Genomic DNA, 23,233 nt, shown 5'->3' on the forward strand with positions numbered 1-23,233 from the left:
TTGCAAAAAAGAGGAGTGGTTCCTGAAAGCTTTCCCTTTTTTCCCCCTGACTTTTGGAAGTTCATGAAGTTTGTTTTTTAACTATTTGAAGGAGTCTGATCTTTAACCAGAAGAGGTTTGTCTAAAATTTTTTTTTTTTTTCCCAGTTCCTTCCTGTGTCTTATGCCCTGGTATTTCCAATGGCTGATGCTTTTCAGGGACCTGAGTTGCATCTGGGTCTGCAGTGAACCATCCATAGCTCATCTGGCATGGCTAGTAGCTCCCACATGGGGTCCCTGTGATGTGGCATTAGACTTAGTCAACCTGCAGGGAAATGGACCTTTATCACCATCCTCCTCCACTTAAACCTTGTACCCACATTCATGTGGGAAGGAACACATGTTCCATTGAGATTTTGAGAGAGAATAGAGGCTTGGAAGGTCTTGTGTGTTTGCATTTGAGTTTTTCAAGATCATTCTGAAAAAAAGACTGGTTATACCTGATGGAGCCTGGGAAGATAGTGACAGCCCTCCAGTCTACTCTCTGTTCCCCTCCTCTTTAGCCCCTTCTGATTCTATCCACATTGCTCCTCTCACCCTTCAAGGCACACTTGGGGACTGTGTGCTACAGTTAGTAGGATGGCCCTGTCCTCATTGCTCTGCAGGCCTAGATGCCAAGACACTTGGGGATTTTTTTTTTTTAATTTTTATTTATTTATGATAGAGAGAGAGAGAGAGAGAGAGGCAGAGACACAGGCAGAGGGAGAAGCAGGCTCCATGCACCGGGAGCCCGACGTGGGATTCGATCCCGGATCTCCAGGATCGCGCCCTGGGCCAAAGGCAGGCGCCAAACTGCTGCGCCACCCAGGGATCCCGACACTTGGGGATTGAAGCCACACTAGTCAGCGGGCTGACAGCTGTCTTCCTAGTCAGGTGCACAGTTGTTGAAAAGAGATGAGAGGGAAAGGCCCCAGGACAGCTGAAAGAAGCGTCAGCTTGAGGCGCAGCCCAAGCTAGCGGGGCTATGCTGGGAAATAGGAAGGAGAGGAAGACGGAGCCAGGCCAGGCAGTGGGGGCATGAGCTTGCTTGAGATCCATGGAGAATTTCCTGTGCGTGTGTCTTGATCTTTTCTTCATTTATTAAAAATATTCACCTTCCCCGAGCGTCTTGGTTTGGATATAACTGGGTAAAAAGAAGAGACATTGGGGTATTCAAATTAGACTGCTCTCATACTGTCTTTTCCTTTATCCTTCTCTGTGAGTCACCCTTTCTCTCAGCCCTCCGCAACCATCATGAAACTGCTACTTGGAAATTCTCATTTGGTAGCGTGTCCCCTTTTCATTTTGAGCCAGCCTTAGAAACAGCCCGGACCCGCAAGTAGCAAATCTATTTTTATGTTTAGAGCAGTCAGAAAAATCGTCAGGGGTGTTTGCCATGCATCTGTAGGAAACTGGGTGGCAACAGTAGCTCTGAAATCTTTCATGGAGACAGGGTTCCTTTCTGTCTGACCTTCTAGCTTCTGTGCTCATTTGTAAATTGTGTTCCTTGCGTGATTAAGCAAACCTCTGAAGAGTGACCACCGTCCCTTAAGTTTTCTTTTTTTTTTTTTTTAAGATTTTATTTATCCATAAGAGAGAGAAAAAGAGAGGGGGAGAGAGAGAGAGAGAGAGGCAGAGACACAGGCAGAGGGAGAAGCAGGCCCCATCAGGGAGCCCAACATGGGACTCCATCCCTAGGATCACACCCTGAGCCAAAGGTGGCGCCAAACCACCGAGCCACCCAGGCTGCCTATAAACTTTTCTCTTGTAAAGATGTAAATACTGTCCTTGTCCTGAGTTAAGCACACAGGTGTTTTAATATTTTGGTTTCGGTAGGAGACTACTGCAAGAATGGGCACATGCAAACTCTAGGAAGCAGTTCCTAGCCTTTCTCTGCACTGTTGTATAATGTTTCCACCTTCTGTTCTCCCGTTTCTAGCCTAAACCCACCAAGGGACGGATGCGCATCCACTGTCTGGAGAATGTGGACAAAGCCCTTCAGTTCCTGAAGGAGCAGAGAGTCCATCTTGAGAACATGGGCTCCCATGACATTGTCGATGGGAACCACCGGCTGACCCTCGGCCTCATCTGGACCATCATCCTGCGCTTCCAGGTAAGGACACTTGGTCTCAGGATTCTCCCCATTCCAGAGGGATCAAGAAGACCAGGTTGAAATGGCATCCCAGAATCAGGTGTGTGGAGCTGTATGTCGCATGTAGCCACCTGTAGGCACATGGCAGCTTTTCCTAAAAAGTTCTCTTGTCAGATAAGGAAGTTTCTGGGCCACATCCCTGCCCATCACTTGTCTGGTACCTCTTCCAAATGCCTGGTGTGGCCTTCAGGAGCAAAGATAGAAAGATGTGGTTGATGCTAGCTTACTGGCACTAGACTGGCTGAACTTCACCAAAACGTAGCATGTATCATGGAATATTTTTAAGTTTATGACACAGGGTGAGCTCCTTTTTCGTTCTTATTCTCCTTTAGATGCAAGGAAGCAGTTTTCAGGGGAAATGTGCAAAAGCCTTAGGCTTGTTTGAATCGATGACAATTTTATGGGTTTGTTATACTCAAGGGAAGGCTCTAAGTATAGAAGTACTCTAAGCCAGAACGTATTCTCAAGGTCATTCTGTCCAATTTCTTCACTTTGTGAGGAAAGGGAGGAGCCTTATCCAGAATTACGAAGCCAGTCGGGACTGCAGTGCTTGCTTCTGACCCTTTAAGAGAGAGAGAGCTCAGAATTTCAGCACTGGTGAAGCACCTTTGGCCTGGTTACTGGTTCTTTCTTCATGCAGTGCTTCATGCTCATGCTTTTCAATTAGAATTGAAATGCAGGAAACACTTCTTACCAGAGCGTCAGGTTACTCTGCAAACAAATGTCCTAACAGTCCTGTCTCCTGGGTGGCTCTGTTCTCTGTGCCTTTCCTTCCTGCTCCACCCCTTTGATAGAAAGTCTGATTGATTTTTCTGGCTAAATAAAAATCTCACCAAAAAAGGGCAAAAACAAATCAAATTATAGCTCTTTGTATTCTTCCTAAAACTCTGAAATCAGCGTGTAACCAGTCGTTTTCTCATTTCCCCTGGGAGTGGGTTTGAGTTAACAGTGTTCTGGGTGTGTATGTGGGAGGAGGGGTAGGAGCTAAAACAGCCATATCCAAAGAAACTCCCTGAATCGGTGGTTCCCAAGCCTCCATGATCCTCTAAGGCCTTGGGATAGCTTTTTACTAATTCAGATTCCCTAGGTCTTAGTCCCAGTGATTCCAGTTAAATGGTTCTGAGGAGAGAACCGCTGTTGAAGATGACATCATGAATGGAGTTAATTATAACAGTCAATGACTGTTTTGCAAACAGAACTCAATGTAGGTTTCTGTCATTTATTTCCTAAATGATTTGAAAATGGAGTGAATACCATTAAATTCATTAATTATAGCACTCATTCTTAGGCCAGCAGAGGTAGAATTAGTAGGACCCTCTGAGCTTCACCTGTTTCGTAGAGTAAAAAGTTTTATTTCTCTTGCCTTGGCCTGTAGTAATCAGAGCGTGGAAGGGCATCCTGATGGTGGCCTCTCTTCACATCGGGTCATTGCCCGTGTTGGTTAGCTGGCACATGCAGCCCTTTCCAGGATTCTCAGCATGAATTGAGTTGAGTCATTGACTAATTAGCTTCCTGACAGCTTGTCTTTTTCTGCAGTTGAACTTGTAAATGCTGATATGTACTTTCTCTCTTTCCTTTGAGGCAAGATAGGCTGTTGATGTCATTGCATGGCCTGCAGTGTTGGTGTCTTTGTGACCTGGCTTTCTCTAGCAGCTGTATTAAATGTTCACTCATTCCACAAATATGTATTGATTCTACGTCAGCCAAGGCCCAAGCTCACTTTCTGCCTTCTCTGAAAGCCTCCCCGTATTCTCCAGAGATCTCTCTCTCTCTCCTCCAGCTCCTGAATATTATACAGCCTTGTCTTACATTCCCAGTGCGTATGTGTGCACACGTGTGTGTGTGTGTGTGTGTGTGTGTCTGTCCAGAGCTCCCAGGACGTGTCCTGCCCTGTCTGTGCGTAGCAGGTATCCATTAAATACTAAACATGACATACAGGTTTTATGCTACTGTCGCTTTAGAAGAGAGTAAAAGGATGTTGTGGGAAACTGAAATGAAAGTCTTTGAGTTTGCCTCGTGTAAATAGGGAGCTGTCTTCATTTCAGAAGGATATACGGTGTCTCTAAATGCCAAGTCTGGAAATAGAGTCCCTTCTTCACATAGAAGCATAAGAAGGTCGGCAGGGGTTAATGTGTAGAATTCCACCTGCCTTTCCTGATGAGTCTGTGTCTTACTCCTTGAATTAGGTTATTCTTTCACATTTACTTTCTGCACAGGAACTAATGATTCTAATAATAGAGTTTGAAGTTTATGCAGACTTACACTTCATATACATATCACAGTCAAAAAAGGATTATTTCTTAGAAGTATAATTATTTCAACTTCTAGGTGTTTTTCCTAGTTGAAAGTTTCTGACTTTTTAATCTTATATTTGTATGTTTTACCCTCCTCTTACCTCTCTTCCAAAAAAGATTCTGGGGCATGTGTTTAGATTAAATGGGAAGGACCATTACAGACCAGGAGAGGAAAGCTTGGAATAGCTAAAGCTAAAAAAATGACAGATGGCCTTCTAGACCAATACCATTTACGCCCAATCCTCGTCCCACATTGTAGTATTATAGGCAAGAATTTAAAGACAAGCGGTATTTAGAACATTTGTCTAAAATCACATAACTGGTTGGACAGTCTCTAATCCAAAGAGCTAACTTTTAAAGTTCCTTATTATGAGCTCAGCACTTCATTTACCTTCTTCATTTAAGTATGCAGTAGCGCTGTGAGACAGCCATTGTTGCTGTTGCCGTTCATCAGATGGGAAGCTAAGGAGCTTGCCTAGTGCCATAAAATAGGCGGTAGAGCCTGGTTTTAGATTCAGGCAGTCAGACGTTGGTGCCAGTGTATAGTGTAGTTTTTATGCTCTCCATGAGTGGCTTATGAATGCAGACTCTCTTAGTCCATTCGAGCTGCTATAACAAAACAGCACAGACAAGGTAGCTTACAAACAATAGAAATTCATTTCCCATAGTCCTGGAAGCTAAGTCTGAGGCCACGCCAGCATGATCTGGGAAGGGTCCTATTCTGGATGGCAGACTTCTCACCAAGAATTTCTCTAGGGCCTTTTTTATAAGGCACTAATCCTATTGATGAGGATCCTACCCTCTGCTAGAACCCCACCTCCTAACACTGTTACCTTTGGGAGTTCAGATTTCAGCATAAGGGTTTGAGGGAACCAGACATTAAAACTATACCACAGACCATGGAAGCCCACCATGTGTGTGACTTCTCTGAGAATCTGGGTCAACTCTTAGGAAAAGGTAAATATACTGTCTTCATCAATGGAGGATGTGCACCCTAATGTGAAAAATATTTGGTTATAACAAACTAGAACCAGATATTTTTCTGGGGTCTGATGAGGTGCAGGGTGTTTATGCTGAGCACTTGTAGTTGGAAAGATGGGCTATTTTGAGGTTAGAAATGACCCCTAAAGGGGGTTTCTGGGAAGTCATGCAGGTAAGTAGTACTTCTCTCTGTGCGAAGGAGAAAACCTAGTTGGTGTTTCTGTGAGATAAACCTTGAAGAAAGCAGTTTGCTTTGGCACAGTAGATAGTCTGCACAGCTAGGTTGTGATCTGAAGCTTATTTTTCATGTATATAGATCTGTTTTTCTGTGACTGCCATTAGGCAGCTGACCCATCTATTCGGCTCATATATCTTTGTGAATCTTAGATCCAGGATATCAGTGTAGAAACTGAAGACAACAAAGAGAAGAAATCTGCCAAGGATGCATTGCTGTTGTGGTGCCAGATGAAGACAGCTGGGTGAGTGTGAACTCACAGGGGTTCAGGGGCCACTGCACCCAGGACAGAGTCCCGCTGCAGTCATCACTTCTGAGGTGTTGACAACTATCTCTTCCGCTACTTCCATCAAGAAGTCTTGTTATGTCGTAAGCAGTTGATAACTGACATTTCAGCTAGCTCACAGCATGGAAGGAGTTCTGATTGATACTCTGGACCTGTCATCTCCATAGTCAGTTTCCCTCTCTTTATTAAGGAAGCTCCAGAGAGCAGTATATCTTGAATTTTAAAACCCTGAAACCATGTTAAAGAATCACATCCGTGATATTTTAAAAAAGCAATTGTGGGTTTTCTCCTCCTTTTATTATTTTCTGCTTTGGGGAGGTTTTGTACAGTCAACTTAAGAGTAGTCTATATACATTACCTGTCTCCATTTTCTTTCCCTTTATTCTTCCATTGAAATTTTAGTGAAAATACTTTTTTGGGGAACTGCATCTGTTCTGTTACTCACTGAAATTGTTGGGGCTCATGGTACTAAGAACTGATTTTGTACTAGGTAACTAGAGAGTTGCTGTCAGAACTACTTTGAGGACAGTTATAACTGTAATGAACATGATCAATTAATGGTAAGTATGGAACTCATAATAAAGAGGATATGCCTAATAAGGGGATCAACTTAGTTATAAGCCTTTAATCAACCACAGATACAAAGTCTGTAAACAGTGTAGAAGAGCTGAGTGTCTCATGAACAGGTAATCCCAGCTGCTTCCTTTCTGTCTGTGAGAATTCAGACCTTGATCCCTGCAGGGTCCTAGTATCTTTGCTGGCAGGGGCAGAGAGGTCTCAGAGGTGTCTGGATTGTGGTCATTTTTCCTTTTGTAAGCCTGGTGTCTTAAGTCTAAGACCCAGTTCACATCTTTTGTCCGACTGACTTACCAAGAAAGAGAAGCCGAAGCCATGAGGATATGTACTTTATTTTTATAGCAAGCTGAAGTTGAAGCAGTATTTGTTCTGATTTGATTGTCCTTTTAATATTCATTGCCTCTCATTTTTATAGTACTTACAGACTTTTTCTTAAACACTGCATTTATAAAACTATAAATCTTTATTTAGTAATTCTCTTGTGCTTTGTCTTTGTTAGGTACCCGAACGTCAACATTCACAATTTCACCACTAGCTGGAGGGACGGCATGGCCTTCAATGCACTGATACACAAACACCGGTGAGTCGTGTTCTTAGAAACCATACTAGCAGTTGTGGGGTAGAATGCCGACATTCTTCTGTCCATACCTGGGTGACTTTTGATCCTCATATCCATTGCCTTAGATGTTGCACCATGGTGGGAATTCCTGCATTCCATGTGAGGAAAATGTAAGAGGATATGTAAATTCTCCTGAACAAACAAGTTTGCCCATTATCTTCAGCTGTCTTAATAAACTTTGAAATGTTTGTTCAAAAATCAGGTTTCATTGTTTGATGATTAAATAATATTACAGAGTTTACTCTGCTAAGGTGTGATTTCTGCCTTTTGCAGTAATGATCGTGTTTATTGGTCACATGTCTTTTCAACCCATGGTTTTTGTCATGTTCCACTGTTGTTCTGCATAGGCCTGACCTGATAGATTTTGACAAACTAAAGAAATCCAATGCACACTACAATCTGCAAAATGCATTTAACTTGGCAGAGCAGCACCTTGGCCTCACTAAGCTGTTGGATCCAGAAGGTAAGACCTCGAGAAATGAAAGGGGGCTTTTAGCATCTCTAGTAGTGAGGGGCTAACTACTTCCTGTCAGTTCTATTTGTGCAGCATGCCTCAGGAATTATTGAAGAGAGAGGAGCTTCGTTGTGGTGTGAGAATTACTTGAGGATTTGTGCACAGGATTATATTTGAAAAGGCCTTGAAACGACAAGTATGATTTAAATGTGTTCAGAAGGAAAGGGCTTGCTAGGCAGAGGCACTTGCACGAGCAGAGGTGCAGAACCGGGAACGAGGAAGGTGTATTTGGGGACTAACAGTTCTTTGGGAGTGGTGTTTAGAGTAATAATAGGAACTATCCCTGGAAAGCTGGGATGGAGCCCTACCACTCAAAATTTATAGAGGTTGTTCAGCAGTCACTGAAGTTCTTAGCAGGTATGCTCAAGGAAGGGAACCTGCTCTAGGTGATCAGTGAATGCTTGTTGGCCTGTGTTCATTCCAAGGTGGCAAGCAGCCTTGGGATGAGTGGGTATAGACCAGGGGGTGGGGGTGGGGTGGGAGGACGTGTAGGGGGCCGTGCAGTGTTTGCTGAGTAAGGAGCCTGATTATGGTGCATCAGGAAGGGGGAAATGTGCTGGTGGAAGAAGGACTAGGACTCCAGTCCTCTCTTCGGGCTGCTTGTCTGGAGGCACAGCCTCCCGTGCTCTGCCTAGAAATGCTCTCTCTACTCCCAGTCCCTGCAGCAGGACCCCAAAGACCGACTGCAGGCGACATGGAGCTGACCTGGGTGGGGCAGTCCCTCAGGTTGTAGCTCCTTTAACAAAATCCTAATTCCAGGCTTTTAGTGTGAGCTCTCAAAGGTACTTTGTCTTACTTTGAAGAGCATTTGAAATATAAGCGTATTTGTTCATAGTGCTGGAACTTTTTAGATCACAGCTCTTAGCAACTACTAGAGAGAGAAAACCAAGTGAAAGTTTAAAGTTCTTATAAATATAGAACAGGAAGTTTAACTCCCCAAGGGCAGATTGAGGTCATGAGGCTGCCAGGCAGCCTTGCTATTTTCCAGTGCATCAGATTCAGTGATATGTTCGCTATACAGGAAGCTGAGATAAAATTATCTTTGTGCTAACCCACTAAATGATTTCTTAATATAAACAGAAAACTAAAATTCCTTACGCTGTGATTAATCTTCCTTCTTAACCCCTACCTTAATTATGGGAAGAGATTTTTCCTCAGCCGTAGCTCTTTGTGCTAAATAACCTTTTTCTTTTTTTTAATAACTTGCTCATTAGTTAATCTTTCTAATCACTTCCCAGTATGAAAAAGGGGATAGATGTTCCCCAGATCACAAGACAAGGAGCTAAAAAAAAGGCAGTTGATGTCACTTATCCTGTGGGTTTGACCTTGATTATTAGTTGTCCTTCGCTATTGTTAGTCGCCTGGTGCCCCGGAAAGCATCAGCTAAGATATAATTGCAGACAAATTACAAAACCACAAGGTTTTTACCTGCTCACATCTTCACAGTTCTGTTAACATTTTGTGTGTGTGTGTGTGTGTGTGTGTGTGTGTGTGTGTGTGTGTTTCCTTCTCCCCCGTTTCTTTCTCCTTGGGGCATGTGTGGATGGGGCTGAGCAGATACACAGTTGGCCACAGGGACTACTGGGGTGGAAACAGTAGCTGTTGTCCAGGCCCCCACTGCCATAGGCTGCCTTGGTGATGTTGGGCAGGAAGCTTTCCAGCTCTGTGCCCTACTGTTCTTATCTTTAAGAAAACTAATCCTGCCTCACACAGGGCTGCCAGGAAGATAGAAGGCACACATGTGAATGCATTCTGAAAAAGAGCCTGATTATCAGTTAAAAGCCATCCTGTGTATTCTCTTTGTTGTCTGTCCCGAGTTAAGTACTTCACCCAGTATTGCCACACCTCAAACACTTGCCACTTTCATACATTTATTCCCTCTCTTAGTATTTACTGACTACCCACTTTATACAGGATAACACACCAGGAATTTGAGAGGTGGAGCAGCATAGGGCTTAACAAGACACAAGGTTCCTACCCTTGAGGACTTAGTCTTATAAAACAAAGAAAATGTGTATAAGTAAATTACCTGGCAGAGAGTGGACTGTTTATCCATGTAAACAGAAATCTTTAAGGGAACAGAGGAGACCGTAATTCCTACTAGAGGGATCAGAAACAGCTGTGTTGGAGCAGTAACTTTTCAGGTGGACCCTGAGGGATAGGAAGAAAGTGATGGGATGGGAAATGACATTTTAGGCAAAGGGAAATTGTGAGTAAAGTGAAGGAATATTGGGAATTGTGGAGCGTGTATGGGAAATCTTGAATAGTCCCGTTTGGTTTAGATTGTGCCTGAGAAGAAATATTAGGGTATAGGATTAGAAATGTCTAGAATAGTGGTTGGCTCTTAGGGAGCCTGATAAACAATGGAAGGAAGGAAGGGAAAGTTATGGCACATTCTAGAGGATTAAGGGGCTTAGACTTTATTTTTTGTAGATTGTAGGGTACTTTTGAGTAATTTTGAGCCAGAAGAAAGTGTGTTTACACTAGATCAACCAGGTGCAGTGTGTAAAGTAAATTGGGTTGTAGGGAAACCCAGTGAGGAAGCTCTTGCTTCAGACCTGGTTTTGGGACCATGAGAGTCTAAACCATGAGTGACAATAAAGATTCCATAAATAAAATCATCTGGACTCAGATTTGGTGACTAGTGACTAGCTGAATAACAGGTAGCAAGATAAAGATGTGCAAAGACTGAATGACTGGAAACAGTTCTGGTGGCATCAGCAGAAATGACGGTTTAAGCAGCACAAGCCCAGTTTGGGAGTAGAAGTGGGCAGGGAGATGAATGTGGTATGTCTTGCTAAGAATTCCGACTGAATTCTTACTGTATTCTTCATTTTTCTCTAGTAGTTTTGCGTATATTTTTGTCTTCTTGGTAGCTTGGGATCCTGTAGAGGAAGGATCCTATTTCTTAAGACTTCTATGTCCTATTGCAGTAGTAGAAGGCATTTATGAATATTCATACCATAGAAGAGTGAGATGGTTTCATCCTCATTAGCCTTATAATTAATGCACTGATGGCAGAACTCTCAAATATACAAATATTGAAAACACTGGCCTATTTCAGTGTTGAACAGTTGTTCTGGGTTGTTCCTGCTGCCTGGGTGGTAGCACTTGAGCAGCATACTGAACAAAACCTTCTCCGGGTTACAGATATCAGTGTGGACCACCCTGATGAGAAGTCTATTATCACCTACGTGGTGACTTATTACCACTACTTCTCTAAGATGAAGGCCTTGGCTGTTGAAGGAAAACGAATTGGAAAGGTGAGTTCTCACCAATTTTATAAGTTGTGAGAGACATGATTAAAGTTCACGTCTTCATGTACTGCCACCCAGCACCTGTTGTCCCATGCCCTCATCAGTTGGACCTGGAGCAGGTTGTGGCGGACACTCCCAAGAGGCAGGGAAGTAGGCAGAAGCCTCTTCATCCCTAAGAGTAGCGGGAAGTAGGAGTAGCAGCTACAGTCGTTAGGGCGAGATCAGAGGGGCATCTCAGACGCAGAGACCTTCCTCCCCCCAACCTTACCAGAAAATGGGGTATTGAAAATCTGATGAGTTGGCCGATGTCATGGGTGTGAAATCCTACTTATTCCAGTTGAAAAGGCCCCACTGTTAATGCTTTTTATTTCTCATTTGGCTGATGTTCACCTGCCATATATTTCAAAACACCTCAGATCAGGTGACATTGTCTTTTCATTGCAACAGAATGGAAAATTCATGGACATTCTTGAGACAGGACCAAGCAAAACAGAGTCCTTGTTGTTTTTCAAGGATCCTGGGACTGAGGCAACAGGAGTCATTCAGAATCTTAAACCCTTTGCCTGGGGGTTGGGTGGTACAGAACCAATTACACTTGAGTTAAGCTGTCATTGCTCACAAGTAATAGCTACAGACTGAGTGCCTATTAACACACAGTTCCTCGAGTTTAAAATGCTTATGCCAGAGTAGCGTAGAACTGTTTGAAAGCCAGTCATTAATTGTGCACGTGCTCAGTAGGGTTATAATCCTGTTTCCCTTACTTGGCAATATGATGTTCTGTTTTTCTAACTCCTGTTTACAGGTGCTTGACAATGCTATTGAAACAGAAAAAATGATTGAAAAGTATGAGTCACTTGCCTCTGACCTTCTGGAGTGGATTGAACAAACCATCATTATCTTGAACAATCGCAAATTTGCCAATTCTCTGGTCGGGGTTCAACAACAGCTTCAGGCATTCAACACCTATCGCACTGTGGAGAAACCGCCCAAGTAAGATGCAGATTGGAGTGTATTACCATGAGTGTGGGGAAGGATGATGGTGGCCTTGGACCCTTGTTTCCTAACTTCCGTGACCTCATCTCATAATGAATGCCTCTCACCCCAAGGGCCTGTCTTACTCCTTTTCTTCTGACCCCGACTGGCTGGCTGAGCTCTGTTACAAACCAGGCCTTCTGTGAGCCCTTCCCTGTAGATGGTGCCCCTGGTATGTGTGGTATATTAGAGTCCTAGGAAATGGTACAGTCTCCAGTCCCTTATCCTGATGTGTTTCAGACACAGGTATCCTGGTACCTGATGTGTTTCAGAATTCCCTCTTCTCTGGATTTGAGAGAAGTAGCTGAGTACGCATATATTGTTTATTAGAAGACTCACGGTGGGCCTGAGACCCATTGTCTCCCATTAGTAACCCGTTGTCAGGCCTACTAATAAGTCCTAGCAAAGTGTGTAAATATGATGTGTTGAATAAAGACAGACAATAAATAGTTTTGTATCTGTTTAGTTCAGTTTTTACCATCCCCCCAAATTGATTTTTCACGTCTTTTCAAAGTTCTAAGTGTCAAGTAAGGATTTTTTAGAGTTCCCACGTCATTCCTCCTTTTTCTGTAACCCAGCTCATTTGTGAATTCCTTGTTGCCATTTCTGAAGCACTAGGTAGTGATTTGAAGCAGTTCTTGCTGAATGTATTCAGCTGTGTGTCCTGAATGAAGTCCATCGTCCAGGAAGTATAGTCTAAACCTTGAATGAAGTGATTAATAAAAGAATGGCACTGTGTGCCCCCAAGTATAAATCTCAGTAGCAATAGCCAGCCCACCAACCCCACCAAAATTCCAGTTGGGCGCATTTTGAGGTCTATAGTACCCAAAAACTAATGCACCATGTTTTCTCTACTGTGAGTTCCACATAAAACAGACCAGACATAAATTGCTTTTAAAATTGCATGGCTGTGTGAAATGTTTTTTTCTTCTTCTCCAAGAGCAAATGAATTTTTCCCTCTAAAGGAACACTTCTTTTTTTCTTCCTTTGCTTAGGTTTACTGAGAAGGGGAACTTGGAAGTGCTGCTTTTTACTATTCAGAGCAAGATGAGAGCCAACAATCAGAAGGTCTACATGCCCCGCGAGGGCAAACTCATCTCTGACATTAATAAGGTAATGTCGATCCCTTTTAGCCCTGTGTAGGCCCTGATCTTCTGCAGGCTTCAGGTTCAAGGGCTAGATTGCTAAGAGGGCAGTCTGAAAGGTTCCGACCCGGCCTGCTGAACTGATGAGTGACAGCAGTGGCTCGGGTTTTGCAGGGGGTCAAGCACATACTTGTGGTGGGCTGATCTCTTAGAGTTCTGGGAAGGAATGTTAGATTTTACCAAACCAGTCTTAGTTCACTCTCTTTACCTTGTTACTTTCATCTGTCCAAGGCAGTCAACTCTAGCGTCTTTAAACTTCAGAAGGGAGAACTTGAAACCTTATTTCATATATCTGGAATCTGTAGAGGTTGGGGCTTACAATTTTGGCTGTTTATATCAGAGACTGTCCAACAGTTTCCATGTTTTGTCTTTAATTAAAGAATTTCACAGCGGACATTATATTGTGGTCAGTTTTACACATTTAGATTATTTTAAGTAGATGTTTTTTAAGTAAGATATATTTCATAGAGATTAATTTACTGTGGACATTTGGTGAGGATTTTGAAAAAAAAAATGCTTAGGTGTGTGAATTAAAAACAAGGGCTCAAAAAAAAAAAAAAAAAGGTGGGGTGGGGTTGCCTGGCTGGCTTGGTCGATGGAATGTGCAACTCTTGATCTTGGGGTCATGAGTTTGAGCCTCACATTGGGTGTAGAGACTACTTAAATAAATAAAATATTAAAATAACGAGTGGCTCGAGGTGGGGTGAATAAGAGATTCATAATACGATTTTTTTTTTCTGAGAAAAACCATTTATCTTTTTTATGTAATCAGAGCTATTGAAGATGATTACTTTATTTCCTCTCAAAGTAAGAGATTTATAATTTAGTTATATTGCTCCATATCTACACTGTTTTGATTTCCAAATATAATACAGGACTTTTAGATATAGATAGGATAGAGTGTTCCCATGAGGCTAAACTGGAAAAAAAAAAAAAAGATTTCTTTTCTCAAGGCTTAAGAGTCAGTGAGGGTGGAAACGAGATGTCCCTTTTAAAAAAGTTCTTGGATCTTATTGAGGAGTACTAGCTGTTGATTGTAGCCAAGGAAAGTTCCTTGAACACTGCAGGAAACTGTTCTCTTTTTTTTTGCCTCTGTAGGCCTGGGAAAGACTGGAAAAAGCAGAACACGAGCGAGAACTGGCTCTGCGGAACGAGCTCATTAGACAGGAGAAACTGGAACAGCTCGCCCGCAGATTCGATCGCAAGGCAGCTATGAGGGAGACCTGGCTGAGCGAAAACCAGCGTCTGGTGTCTCAGGTTCTGCTCTAGACCTTTATTCGGGGAACTGTTCCTGGGGTCTCTAGAAATGCAGACCATACCCGAGGGCCGCAGGACAGCTGCTTATCAATATATATACACTGTTCTGAAGTAACTTGAGTCCTCTTGCTCACTTCCCATGAAGAGGATGTTTATCATTTCTAATATACTTTGTCTTCTGTTTATCTAACTTTTCATAGATTTGGAAGCAACTCAAGCAGAATTTGTTTAGAGCCAGTGAGTGAGTGTGAACTGCTCACGTTTATAAATCTTGGAAAATTTCTCTTACCTTCTATCTTTAACCATCTGATCCTTCAAGGCAGTTGGACTGGTCATGAAATAAGTAGAAATGACTTTCCTTTCTACCTGGCTTCACACAAACTGTCACCTGCTCCAGGCACATAGGTATAAGGTGCTGGATACGAGCCTATATCCCTCTATAAAAAGAAAAGTTGCTGATTTGCTTTGGGGGAGGGCATCTTAGCTCTAGCAGGAAGTCCTAAGTATCCTAGGAGAGGCAGAGACCAGCAGCTGGCAGGGTTCAAGTCATTGTGGCTCTAGGACCACCAGAGATTGTGTTCAAGACTCAACTTTGTTCTAGTTGGATGGCTTTCTTATTTTGTGTGTGTGGTTTTCTTTCCCCTGTTTCTCTGTAGGACAACTTTGGGTTTGACCTTCCTGCAGTTGAGGCTGCCACGAAAAAGCATGAGGCCATTGAGACAGACATTGCCGCGTACGAAGAACGCGTGCAGGCTGTGGTGGCCGTGGCTAGGGAGCTTGAGGCAGAGAACTACCATGACATCAAGCGCATCACAGCAAGGAAGGACAATGTCATCCGACTCTGGGAGTACCTACTGGAATTGCTCAAAGCCCGGAGGCAGCGTCTCGAGATGAACCTGGGGTTGCAAAAGATATTCCAGGAAATGCTCTACATTATGGACTGGATGGACGAAATGAAGGTAGAACTTCAGTGAAAGGAGGCCAGAGCTGATGCAGTGGGACCTCTCTTTTTTGACCTACCCACTGACCACACACCGTATTGTGTACCCTAACTGTCCACTCTGTAAAGCCAAAGGGGGCCCCATTACCTGTGGGAAGGTTGTTAGGTCAGGAGTTAAGTGGAGTGTGAAGTGTGAAAAAGTTGTATTGAAAACCAATTTCATAGCTAGGGGTCTGCTACAGTGATTTAGATTTAATTTAGAACCATTCCACAGTAGAGAATCAATCAATCCTATGACGGTTTTCTGTGTTTTTAATTCTTGAGAGTTGGACTAGCTTTCCATCTCATTGATGTGTGTGAGTGGCTCTATCTGGGGAGGGCCCAGGAAGGTAATGTGGGCAGACGGGATAGTGGTAGGCAACGTGGGCAGAGTGTGGGTCAAGAAGCAGGTGGCCCCTGTTCACGTTGTCATGCAGGGGCTATGTAGTCTCCTTGAGCCTCCTTTCCTTGTTTTTAAGTTGAGATCAGTGACAGCAAGGATTAAATGTGCTGTAACATGTGTATACATCATAAGATGGGCCTGGTTGGAAGTGGCTGCCAGGGCCAGTTTGTGCTTCCTTTCTTAATTGACAACCCTGAGCATAGACTTCCAAGCTTTCCTCCTGCCCAGGAAGAGACCTGCCATTGTGCCAAGTCCCTGTCCCTATTTGTGTTCTCTGCTGCTGGCCATAGAAGGCTCATCCACGTCAGGCAGTCCCCCAGCTGGAAGGCATTTAGCTCTGTAGCTAGAACAGAACAGGGCGGTTTATAGACTGTACAGTGAAGGCCCCTTTATCTCAGCATTCTGTGTTCCCAAGCTCGACCTTATGCAAGGAGTTTCTTCCTGGGATGTAAGCCATCATTTTTTGCTTAACCTCTTGAACTATTCCTGGCAGAGGGATAGGGTCACCTCATACCATCAATTTGCCCCCTTATTGTCCCAGATTTATGGTGTTCTCAAGTATGGTCTGTCTTGACCTTTCAAAGTAGAAATGTTCATTAAAAACTAGCAGGGAGGCGCATTTCATTTTATAAATCATGTTTTACATTATAGTTCAGATTTTGGGCAAGAGACTTCCCTCAGAAGTAGGAGTAAAGTAGAGATTCCATCTGGAGAGAATGTCAGATGAGGCCCCCAACTTGGGCTGATGGAAGGAGAAAAGAAAGCATTAGTGGATTCAAACTTACACCGAAGAAATTGTGCAGGCCCTAGTAAGCGTGAAGCCACCTGGCCTTGTTTTTACTTGATTAAAGATGTGGTTGGTTTGTAAGCTTTCAACTAGATTTTTCTCCCATTGATGATATAAGTATTACAGAGGCACATCAGTAAGCTTTTAACTGAGGAAAACATCCATGTAAGGGTTCAGCAGCTTCTGGGAGATTTCTTTTCATTTTGAAGTGAAATAACTTCACCATTTGTCTCTCATCTTCTGGAATACTGCTGCGGTGTTTTTTCTTCCAGCCCCAATTCACACATTGTACTGGTTCCCCCTGCCCCACTCCCTTTTTTTCTATTCCGTTCTGAATGTATTTTTGACTTGCTTATTCCATCTAAAGTAGATGATCTTTATTATGTCTCTCCTGATGCTGGCTTTCCAGTTTGTTTGGTTTTATTCCGATTTGCTTGTCACTCTCCTCCCCTGGAGATGCGGTGGGGTAGCTGGCTCGTGAGAGGCTGCAGCGTGGCTGCTGGTTCTCAGCTTGTCCAAAAATGATGAGGCCCTGAAGTGAGGGTTGTATGCACAGATGTGCCCTCTGTTTTCTCTGTGCACAGGTGCTATTACTATCTCAAGACTATGGCAAACACTTGCTTGGCGTGGAAGACCTGTTACAGAAGCACGCCCTGGTTGAAGCCGACATTGGCATCCAGGCAGAGCGGGTGAGAGGTGTCAATGCTTCTGCCCAGAAGTTTGCAACAGATGGGGAAGGTAAGGGGGTAGATTCTTGCAGCCATTGCTTCCTCGCCACCAGAGAGAGACCCATCCTGATAGAAGTAGATGAGCTGTGTGTGCCAGTGGGGTGTTTGAAGTTACTGTGCTGTTGCAGTTTCCCAGTAGCTTGGTCTGCTATTATGTCATGGGTACACGAGGTGCAGTAGGGTGGCATTCTGGATACTTTTAACTCTGTCAGGCTTTTCTGAAATGGACCTGTGTTTCCGTTAAATACCCAAGTACTGCTTGGTTGACAATCAGACTTTGCCTAGACCACCCTTGATAAATAGCAACACCCTGGTGTGGCCGCTCAAGCGTCTCATGGCTTTCACATCTAGTTGTACGTATCCTTTGTTAAAGGGTGTCTGAAAGGATTTGGTTGTGTTCCTTATATGTGAGAAACAAATGCTGCTGACCCTTTTCTTATGATTTATGTGCTTTTTTGGTTCATAAATGATCACTTTGCATTTGGGGCAAAAAAAAAATAACACTTACCATTGCCACCCTCATCACCCACCCACCTCCAGTCAAGGCCCTAAAAGCTTCTCCATTGCCTTAAAACGTGGCCCTGCACTGAGAATGAAACTGATCATTTGGTGGTGAGAAAATGGGTGTAACTCACTACTTGCAAACGAGCAGGGACCTGTGCTTAAACTGTTGTGCTCTCATGTTCCTTCCTCGGCCTTAAACAGGTTACAAGCCCTGCGACCCTCAGGTGATCCGAGACCGCGTGGCCCACATGGAGTTCTGTTATCAAGAACTCTGCCAGTTGGCGGCTGAACGCCGGGCTCGTCTGGAAGAGTCCCGTCGCCTCTGGAAGTTCTTCTGGGAAATGGCAGAAGAGGAGGGCTGGATACGGGAGAAGGAGAAGATCCTGTCCTCTGACGACTACGGGAAGGACCTGACCAGCGTCATGCGTCTGCTCAGCAAGCACCGGGCATTCGAGGATGAGATGAGCGGCCGCAGCGGCCACTTCGAGCAGGCCATCAAAGAAGGTGAAGACATGATCGCAGAGGAGCACTTTGGGTCAGAGAAGATCCGAGAGAGGATCCTTTACATCCGGGAGCAGTGGGCCAACCTGGAGCAGCTCTCGGCCATTCGGAAGAAGCGCCTGGAGGAGGCCTCGCTGCTGCACCAGTTCCAGGCGGATGCCGACGACATCGATGCTTGGATGCTGGACATCCTCAAGATCGTCTCCAGCAATGACGTGGGCCACGACGAGTACTCCACACAGTCTCTGGTCAAGAAACACAAGGATGTGGCAGAGGAGATCGCCAACTACAGGCCCACCATTGACACGCTGCACGAGCAGGCCAGCGCCCTCCCCCAGGAGCATGCCGAATCTCAGGATGTGAGGGGCAGGCTGTCGGGCATCGAGGAACGGTACAAGGAGGTAGCAGAGCTGACGCGGCTGAGGAAGCAGGCGCTGCAGGACACGCTCGCCTTGTACAAGATGTTCAGTGAGGCTGATGCCTGTGAGCTCTGGATCGACGAGAAGGAGCAGTGGCTCAACAACATGCAGATTCCAGAAAAGCTGGAGGACCTGGAAGTCATCCAGCACAGGTGAGTGGGGTGCTGCTTGTGGTGTGGGGGCTACCAGCCGCCCCTCGTTACCACCTGTGACCAGGGAGGTGAGTACCCTGTTGAATTGCCTTTCCAGGTTTGAGAGCCTTGAACCGGAAATGAATAACCAGGCTTCCCGGGTCGCCGTGGTGAACCAGATTGCACGGCAGCTCATGCACAGTGGCCACCCAAGTGAGAAGGAAATCAAAGCCCAGCAGGACAAACTCAACACGAGGTGGGTGTGCAGCCAGCAGTGTGCTGCTCCCTGTGTACCAGACGCCAGACCAGGGAGGGCGAGGTCACTTCTGAGCCTTGCTGTCAGGAATTTCCCACACAGGGTCACTGATAACGTGGCACTGATGTCACAGCATTGGCATCTGCCTTTCGACATACCTGAGTTTTGCAAGAAATGTCTTTTGGGGTGATGCCATTCAAGGCAGCCTGGCACCTGCCTGGCCCCATATAGGAAGTAGGGTATTACTACTGTGAGACCTGTGCCCAGTGTGGAGGACCGTGACATCCAGGTGGTACCTCTACTGTGCCTTTTGAGGTGATTCTGGAACAGAATTCTAGCATGTTTTTAGACATAATTGGCGAGTGGAAGTCCTGATTACCAACTTAGACCTTTGTCCTCATGTTATCTGTCTGTTGAATAAACACACTTGAATAGGTTGTGGTAGCCTCAGTTCTGAAGGTTACTGTCAGGTATTTTGAATTTGGAAAATATTCATTAGGTATAGTTCAGAGATAAGTAAAACTCACATGGCAGAAATGCAATTTCAGAAAAGTCACTGACTCTTTGGGGGACAGGTGTGTTATTACTGCCCACATTGGAGCTCTTTGAAACAAGTACCTGTTCATGTCAGGCTTTTTCCAGATCATATGGTGTCCTTTAAGCTGTTTGATGGTATTTGGTGTCCATAGACTGAGATGATATTCCCAAAAGCATTTATTCATAGCAGAGACGGAGTGAAAAAAAAAAAAAGACAGCTTTGACCATCACTGTTAATGTCTGCACAGCCGTGAGCTGTCAGCCTGTCTCTGACACGGCTCTGTCCATGTCCTTGTGCTCACAGGTGGAGTCAGTTCCGAGAGCTGGTTGACAGGAAGAAGGACGCTCTTCTCTCTGCCCTGAGCATACAGAACTACCACCTTGAGTGCAACGAAACCAAATCCTGGATTCGAGAGAAGACCAAGGTCATCGAGTCCACCCAGGACCTGGGCAATGACCTGGCCGGCGTCATGGCCCTGCAGCGCAAGCTGACCGGCATGGAGCGGGACCTGGTGGCCATTGAGGCGAAGCTCAGCGACCTGCAGAAAGAGGCCGAGAAGCTCGAGTCTGAGCACCCTGACCAGGCTCAGGCCATCCTGTCTCGGCTGGCCGAGATCAGCGACGTGTGGGAGGAGATGAAGACCACCCTGAAAAACCGCGAGGCCTCCCTGGGAGAGGCCAGCAAGCTGCAGCAGTTCCTGCGGGACCTGGACGACTTCCAGTCCTGGCTCTCCCGGACCCAGACGGCCATCGCCTCTGAGGACATGCCCAACACCCTCACTGAAGCTGAGAAGCTCCTCACGCAGCATGAGAACATCAAAAACGAGATCGACAACTACGAGGAGGACTACCAGAAGATGAGGGACATGGGCGAGATGGTCACCCAGGGACAGACCGACGCCCAGTACATGTTTCTGCGGCAGCGGCTGCAGGCCCTGGACACTGGGTGGAATGAGCTCCACAAAATGTGGGAGAATCGGCAGAGTCTCCTCTCCCAGTCCCATGCCTACCAGCAGTTTCTTAGGGACACGAAGCAGGCCGAGGCCTTCCTTAACAACCAGGTACTGCTCCCCCGCCTTTGCTTCCTTCCTGGCAGAGCAGCCCCTGTTTGCCCTTTGAAGCTTTCTAGCCAGGCTGCCACTTCAGAGCACCCCTTTGTGGAAACAGAAGGTTAATGGAGAGGCTCCCCCCAGCTTCCAAGGCGTTGAGACCCCTCACACTGTGGGGTATGGGAGCTGAAGGTTCCTGCAGAGTCCCGTTCTGTTTCAGCGGCTTTCAAGAATCCCTTAGGTTCTAAGTATGTGCTCATAGTATCGCATTAAGTTGGCAATATTCTGTAAGACAGTGATCCAGTTTGACAATTTGAAAGGTACAGTGAGGGGGTTTTCTTGTTTGAAAAAAAATTTTTTTTTTATCTGCTTGGGGTTTTTTGTTTTGTTTTTTGGTGCGGGACTAAGTGGTTCTGTCTTCCTTGCTCTAGGAAGAGTCAGGGGCTTCACCCAGTGACACAACAAGGTAGGAACCAGAGAAAGGAAACAGCTAAAGATAGTAGCCAATATCAGGGTTGTTAATCTGTCTTTTCAGGAGAGAGTTTGAACAGTTTGTCGCCATTGCCTTCATGACACATGAGAGGACCCTGGTGGCTGATGCATAAAGCGTTGCTTAGTTTCTTCACTTACTTTGGGAAAAAAATGTAGCGAATTGAACCACTTAAGGAAATTAAATTCCTTATGGTGCCCCACTAGATTTTTCCCCCTCCCAACCTTTTGTTTTCTCTGATCAGCAGATTATTTAAGTACAGCGGAGCATGCGTTACGAAGTGTGTTGTATGGAAACCAAGGACCTAGGAAAGGGTGCTTTCATTATTCTGGAAACGAGTTGTGTATCTCGATGTTTCATCCTGCTCTGATTTTGGTTTTCTCTCTTTGCAAAAGGAGTATGTGTTGGCCCATACTGAAATGCCCACCACCTTGGAAGGAGCTGAAGCAGCTATTAAAAAACAAGAGGACTTCATGACCACCATGGACGCCAACGAGGAGAAGATTAATGCTGTTGTGGAGACGGGCCGGAGGCTGGTGAGCGATGGAAACATCAACTCAGATCGCATCCAGGAGAAGGTGGACTCCATTGATGACAGGTACGGCACTCCAAAGCTCCTGAGGGAGTCCCAGTCCTCTAAATCGTTAGCCGAAAGTCCTTGGGAGTGTGAGTATCAATCTTCCACTGGGTGGGGTATGGACAGCTGGTAAAATTTAATCTACCCACCCCAGAAAACTAGTAAGCAGTACATCGGTACCTAGATACGTGGTTCTCATGGTCAGGCATGTACAGGTGTCCACAAAAGAAAACTCTGAGGAGCCAAACTAATATTTAATCAAATATTTATGAGAGCTGTGATGCCAGTTAGCAATCCGATATAAGCCATGCCCTTCCGGAGTTGATATGTGGAGCCTGTTGCATGATGGGACCCTGAGAGCCACACTTCCCCAGCTAAGCCCATGTTCACCTTCATCCATGCAAGGATCCTCTGAAGCCTTCCAGGAGCAACTAGGGAGGGGCGGCGAGGTTTACTTGTCCTGAGTACCTGGCAGAGCCACGTTATCAGGGCCCTCTCAGAAAATTGGCTTGGATAATGCTGTAACAGGATTTTTTCATGATGAGAGAAAAGTCCCTTTCGTCTTCTGCCAAGGCATCTCTAAGATTTGATGCTCTTATTTTTATTTATTTACTCATTTATTCACAGTTAAGACTTTTCTCCCTGACTGAAGGCCAGCGTACTCTGTGTGTACCTTAATTCTCACCCTGCCTTAGGCTGTTATTAAGGTGGGATGTCAGTGCAGATCAGGGTTTGGCTGCACCAGCACAGGCTGGTTCTGGCCTGGCCAGTTGCATCCTGGTTTAGCCTATCTGGGTCAGTCTCTAGTTTCTGTTCCAACTGATCTTCTGTGGTCCCAGTTTGGGCTGGATTTAAGGGCTCATTGTGAAACTGATGTCCTCAAGAAACTTCTTTTCTGGCTCTCAAGTGCAATGAAAAAGAAGAACTTTTTGCTGAGAGCGTTTTCCTTGCTTAGCTTCTCCAAGAAGGGTCTCCTGGGATCCTGGGCCATATGAACTTCCTGTGATATGCGGTGAAAGGGGCAGTGACTCCCTTCTCAAGAAGACTGAGCTTTTGGCTTTAACATTTCCAAGTCTGTCCTTTTCACTGATTCATAGCCTCAACCACGCATTTGAAGGGTGCTGTTATGGAATAGGATATGACATATGTTATCATTTTGTATCTGTTGCTCCTCAAACAGCTAAAAAAAAAAAAAAAAAAAAAAATTCCTCACCAAACCCTTGATTGTGAAAAGCAAAGACTAGGCAAGGTTTTCCTAACTTAGAGAAAAAGAATTTCCTTTTTTCCTAATGTTAAACCTCGAGTTATTTTGTAAGTCTAATACGTCATGCGTGTCTGTGTTCGATGCATACAGCTGGTTTCCTGAGGGCAGACTTGGCGGTTAGGGACACGTGCTTCCAGGCAGGCGTGCAGCTGCCTTGCAGTTTCCTGCGTGTGTTTACACGTCCCCTGATGCTGCAGCTGTGAGGGGTTTTTGGAAGCAGGTGATACTGTCAAGGCTGGAGAC

The 23,233-nt window shown here is 45.0% G+C and overlaps 1 protein-coding gene across 2 annotated transcripts in view; it reads left to right on the top strand.

Moving 5' to 3' along the window:
* SPTBN1 (spectrin beta, non-erythrocytic 1) overlaps positions 1–23,233 on the top strand; it is a 197,885-nt gene that overhangs the window by 134,542 nt on the left and 40,110 nt on the right. For both annotated transcript variants that reach the window (XM_077915404.1, XM_077915405.1), the window contains 14 exons: positions 1,957–2,130; positions 5,832–5,923; positions 7,041–7,121; positions 7,508–7,623; positions 10,825–10,937; positions 11,734–11,921; positions 12,959–13,076; positions 14,207–14,365; positions 15,022–15,324; positions 17,119–17,272; positions 17,968–18,838; positions 18,936–19,073; positions 19,915–20,671; positions 21,545–21,747. In XM_077915404.1, the coding sequence (XP_077771530.1) occupies positions 1,957–2,130; positions 5,832–5,923; positions 7,041–7,121; positions 7,508–7,623; positions 10,825–10,937; positions 11,734–11,921; positions 12,959–13,076; positions 14,207–14,365; positions 15,022–15,324; positions 17,119–17,272; positions 17,968–18,838; positions 18,936–19,073; positions 19,915–20,671; positions 21,545–21,747 (3,467 nt within the window). The remainder of the gene's footprint in view (positions 1–1,956; positions 2,131–5,831; positions 5,924–7,040; positions 7,122–7,507; positions 7,624–10,824; positions 10,938–11,733; positions 11,922–12,958; positions 13,077–14,206; positions 14,366–15,021; positions 15,325–17,118; positions 17,273–17,967; positions 18,839–18,935; positions 19,074–19,914; positions 20,672–21,544; positions 21,748–23,233) is intronic.

Source organism: Canis aureus, chromosome 11, assembly GCF_053574225.1.
Source record: "Canis aureus isolate CA01 chromosome 11, VMU_Caureus_v.1.0, whole genome shotgun sequence".
Taxonomy (NCBI): domain Eukaryota; kingdom Metazoa; phylum Chordata; class Mammalia; order Carnivora; family Canidae; genus Canis; species Canis aureus.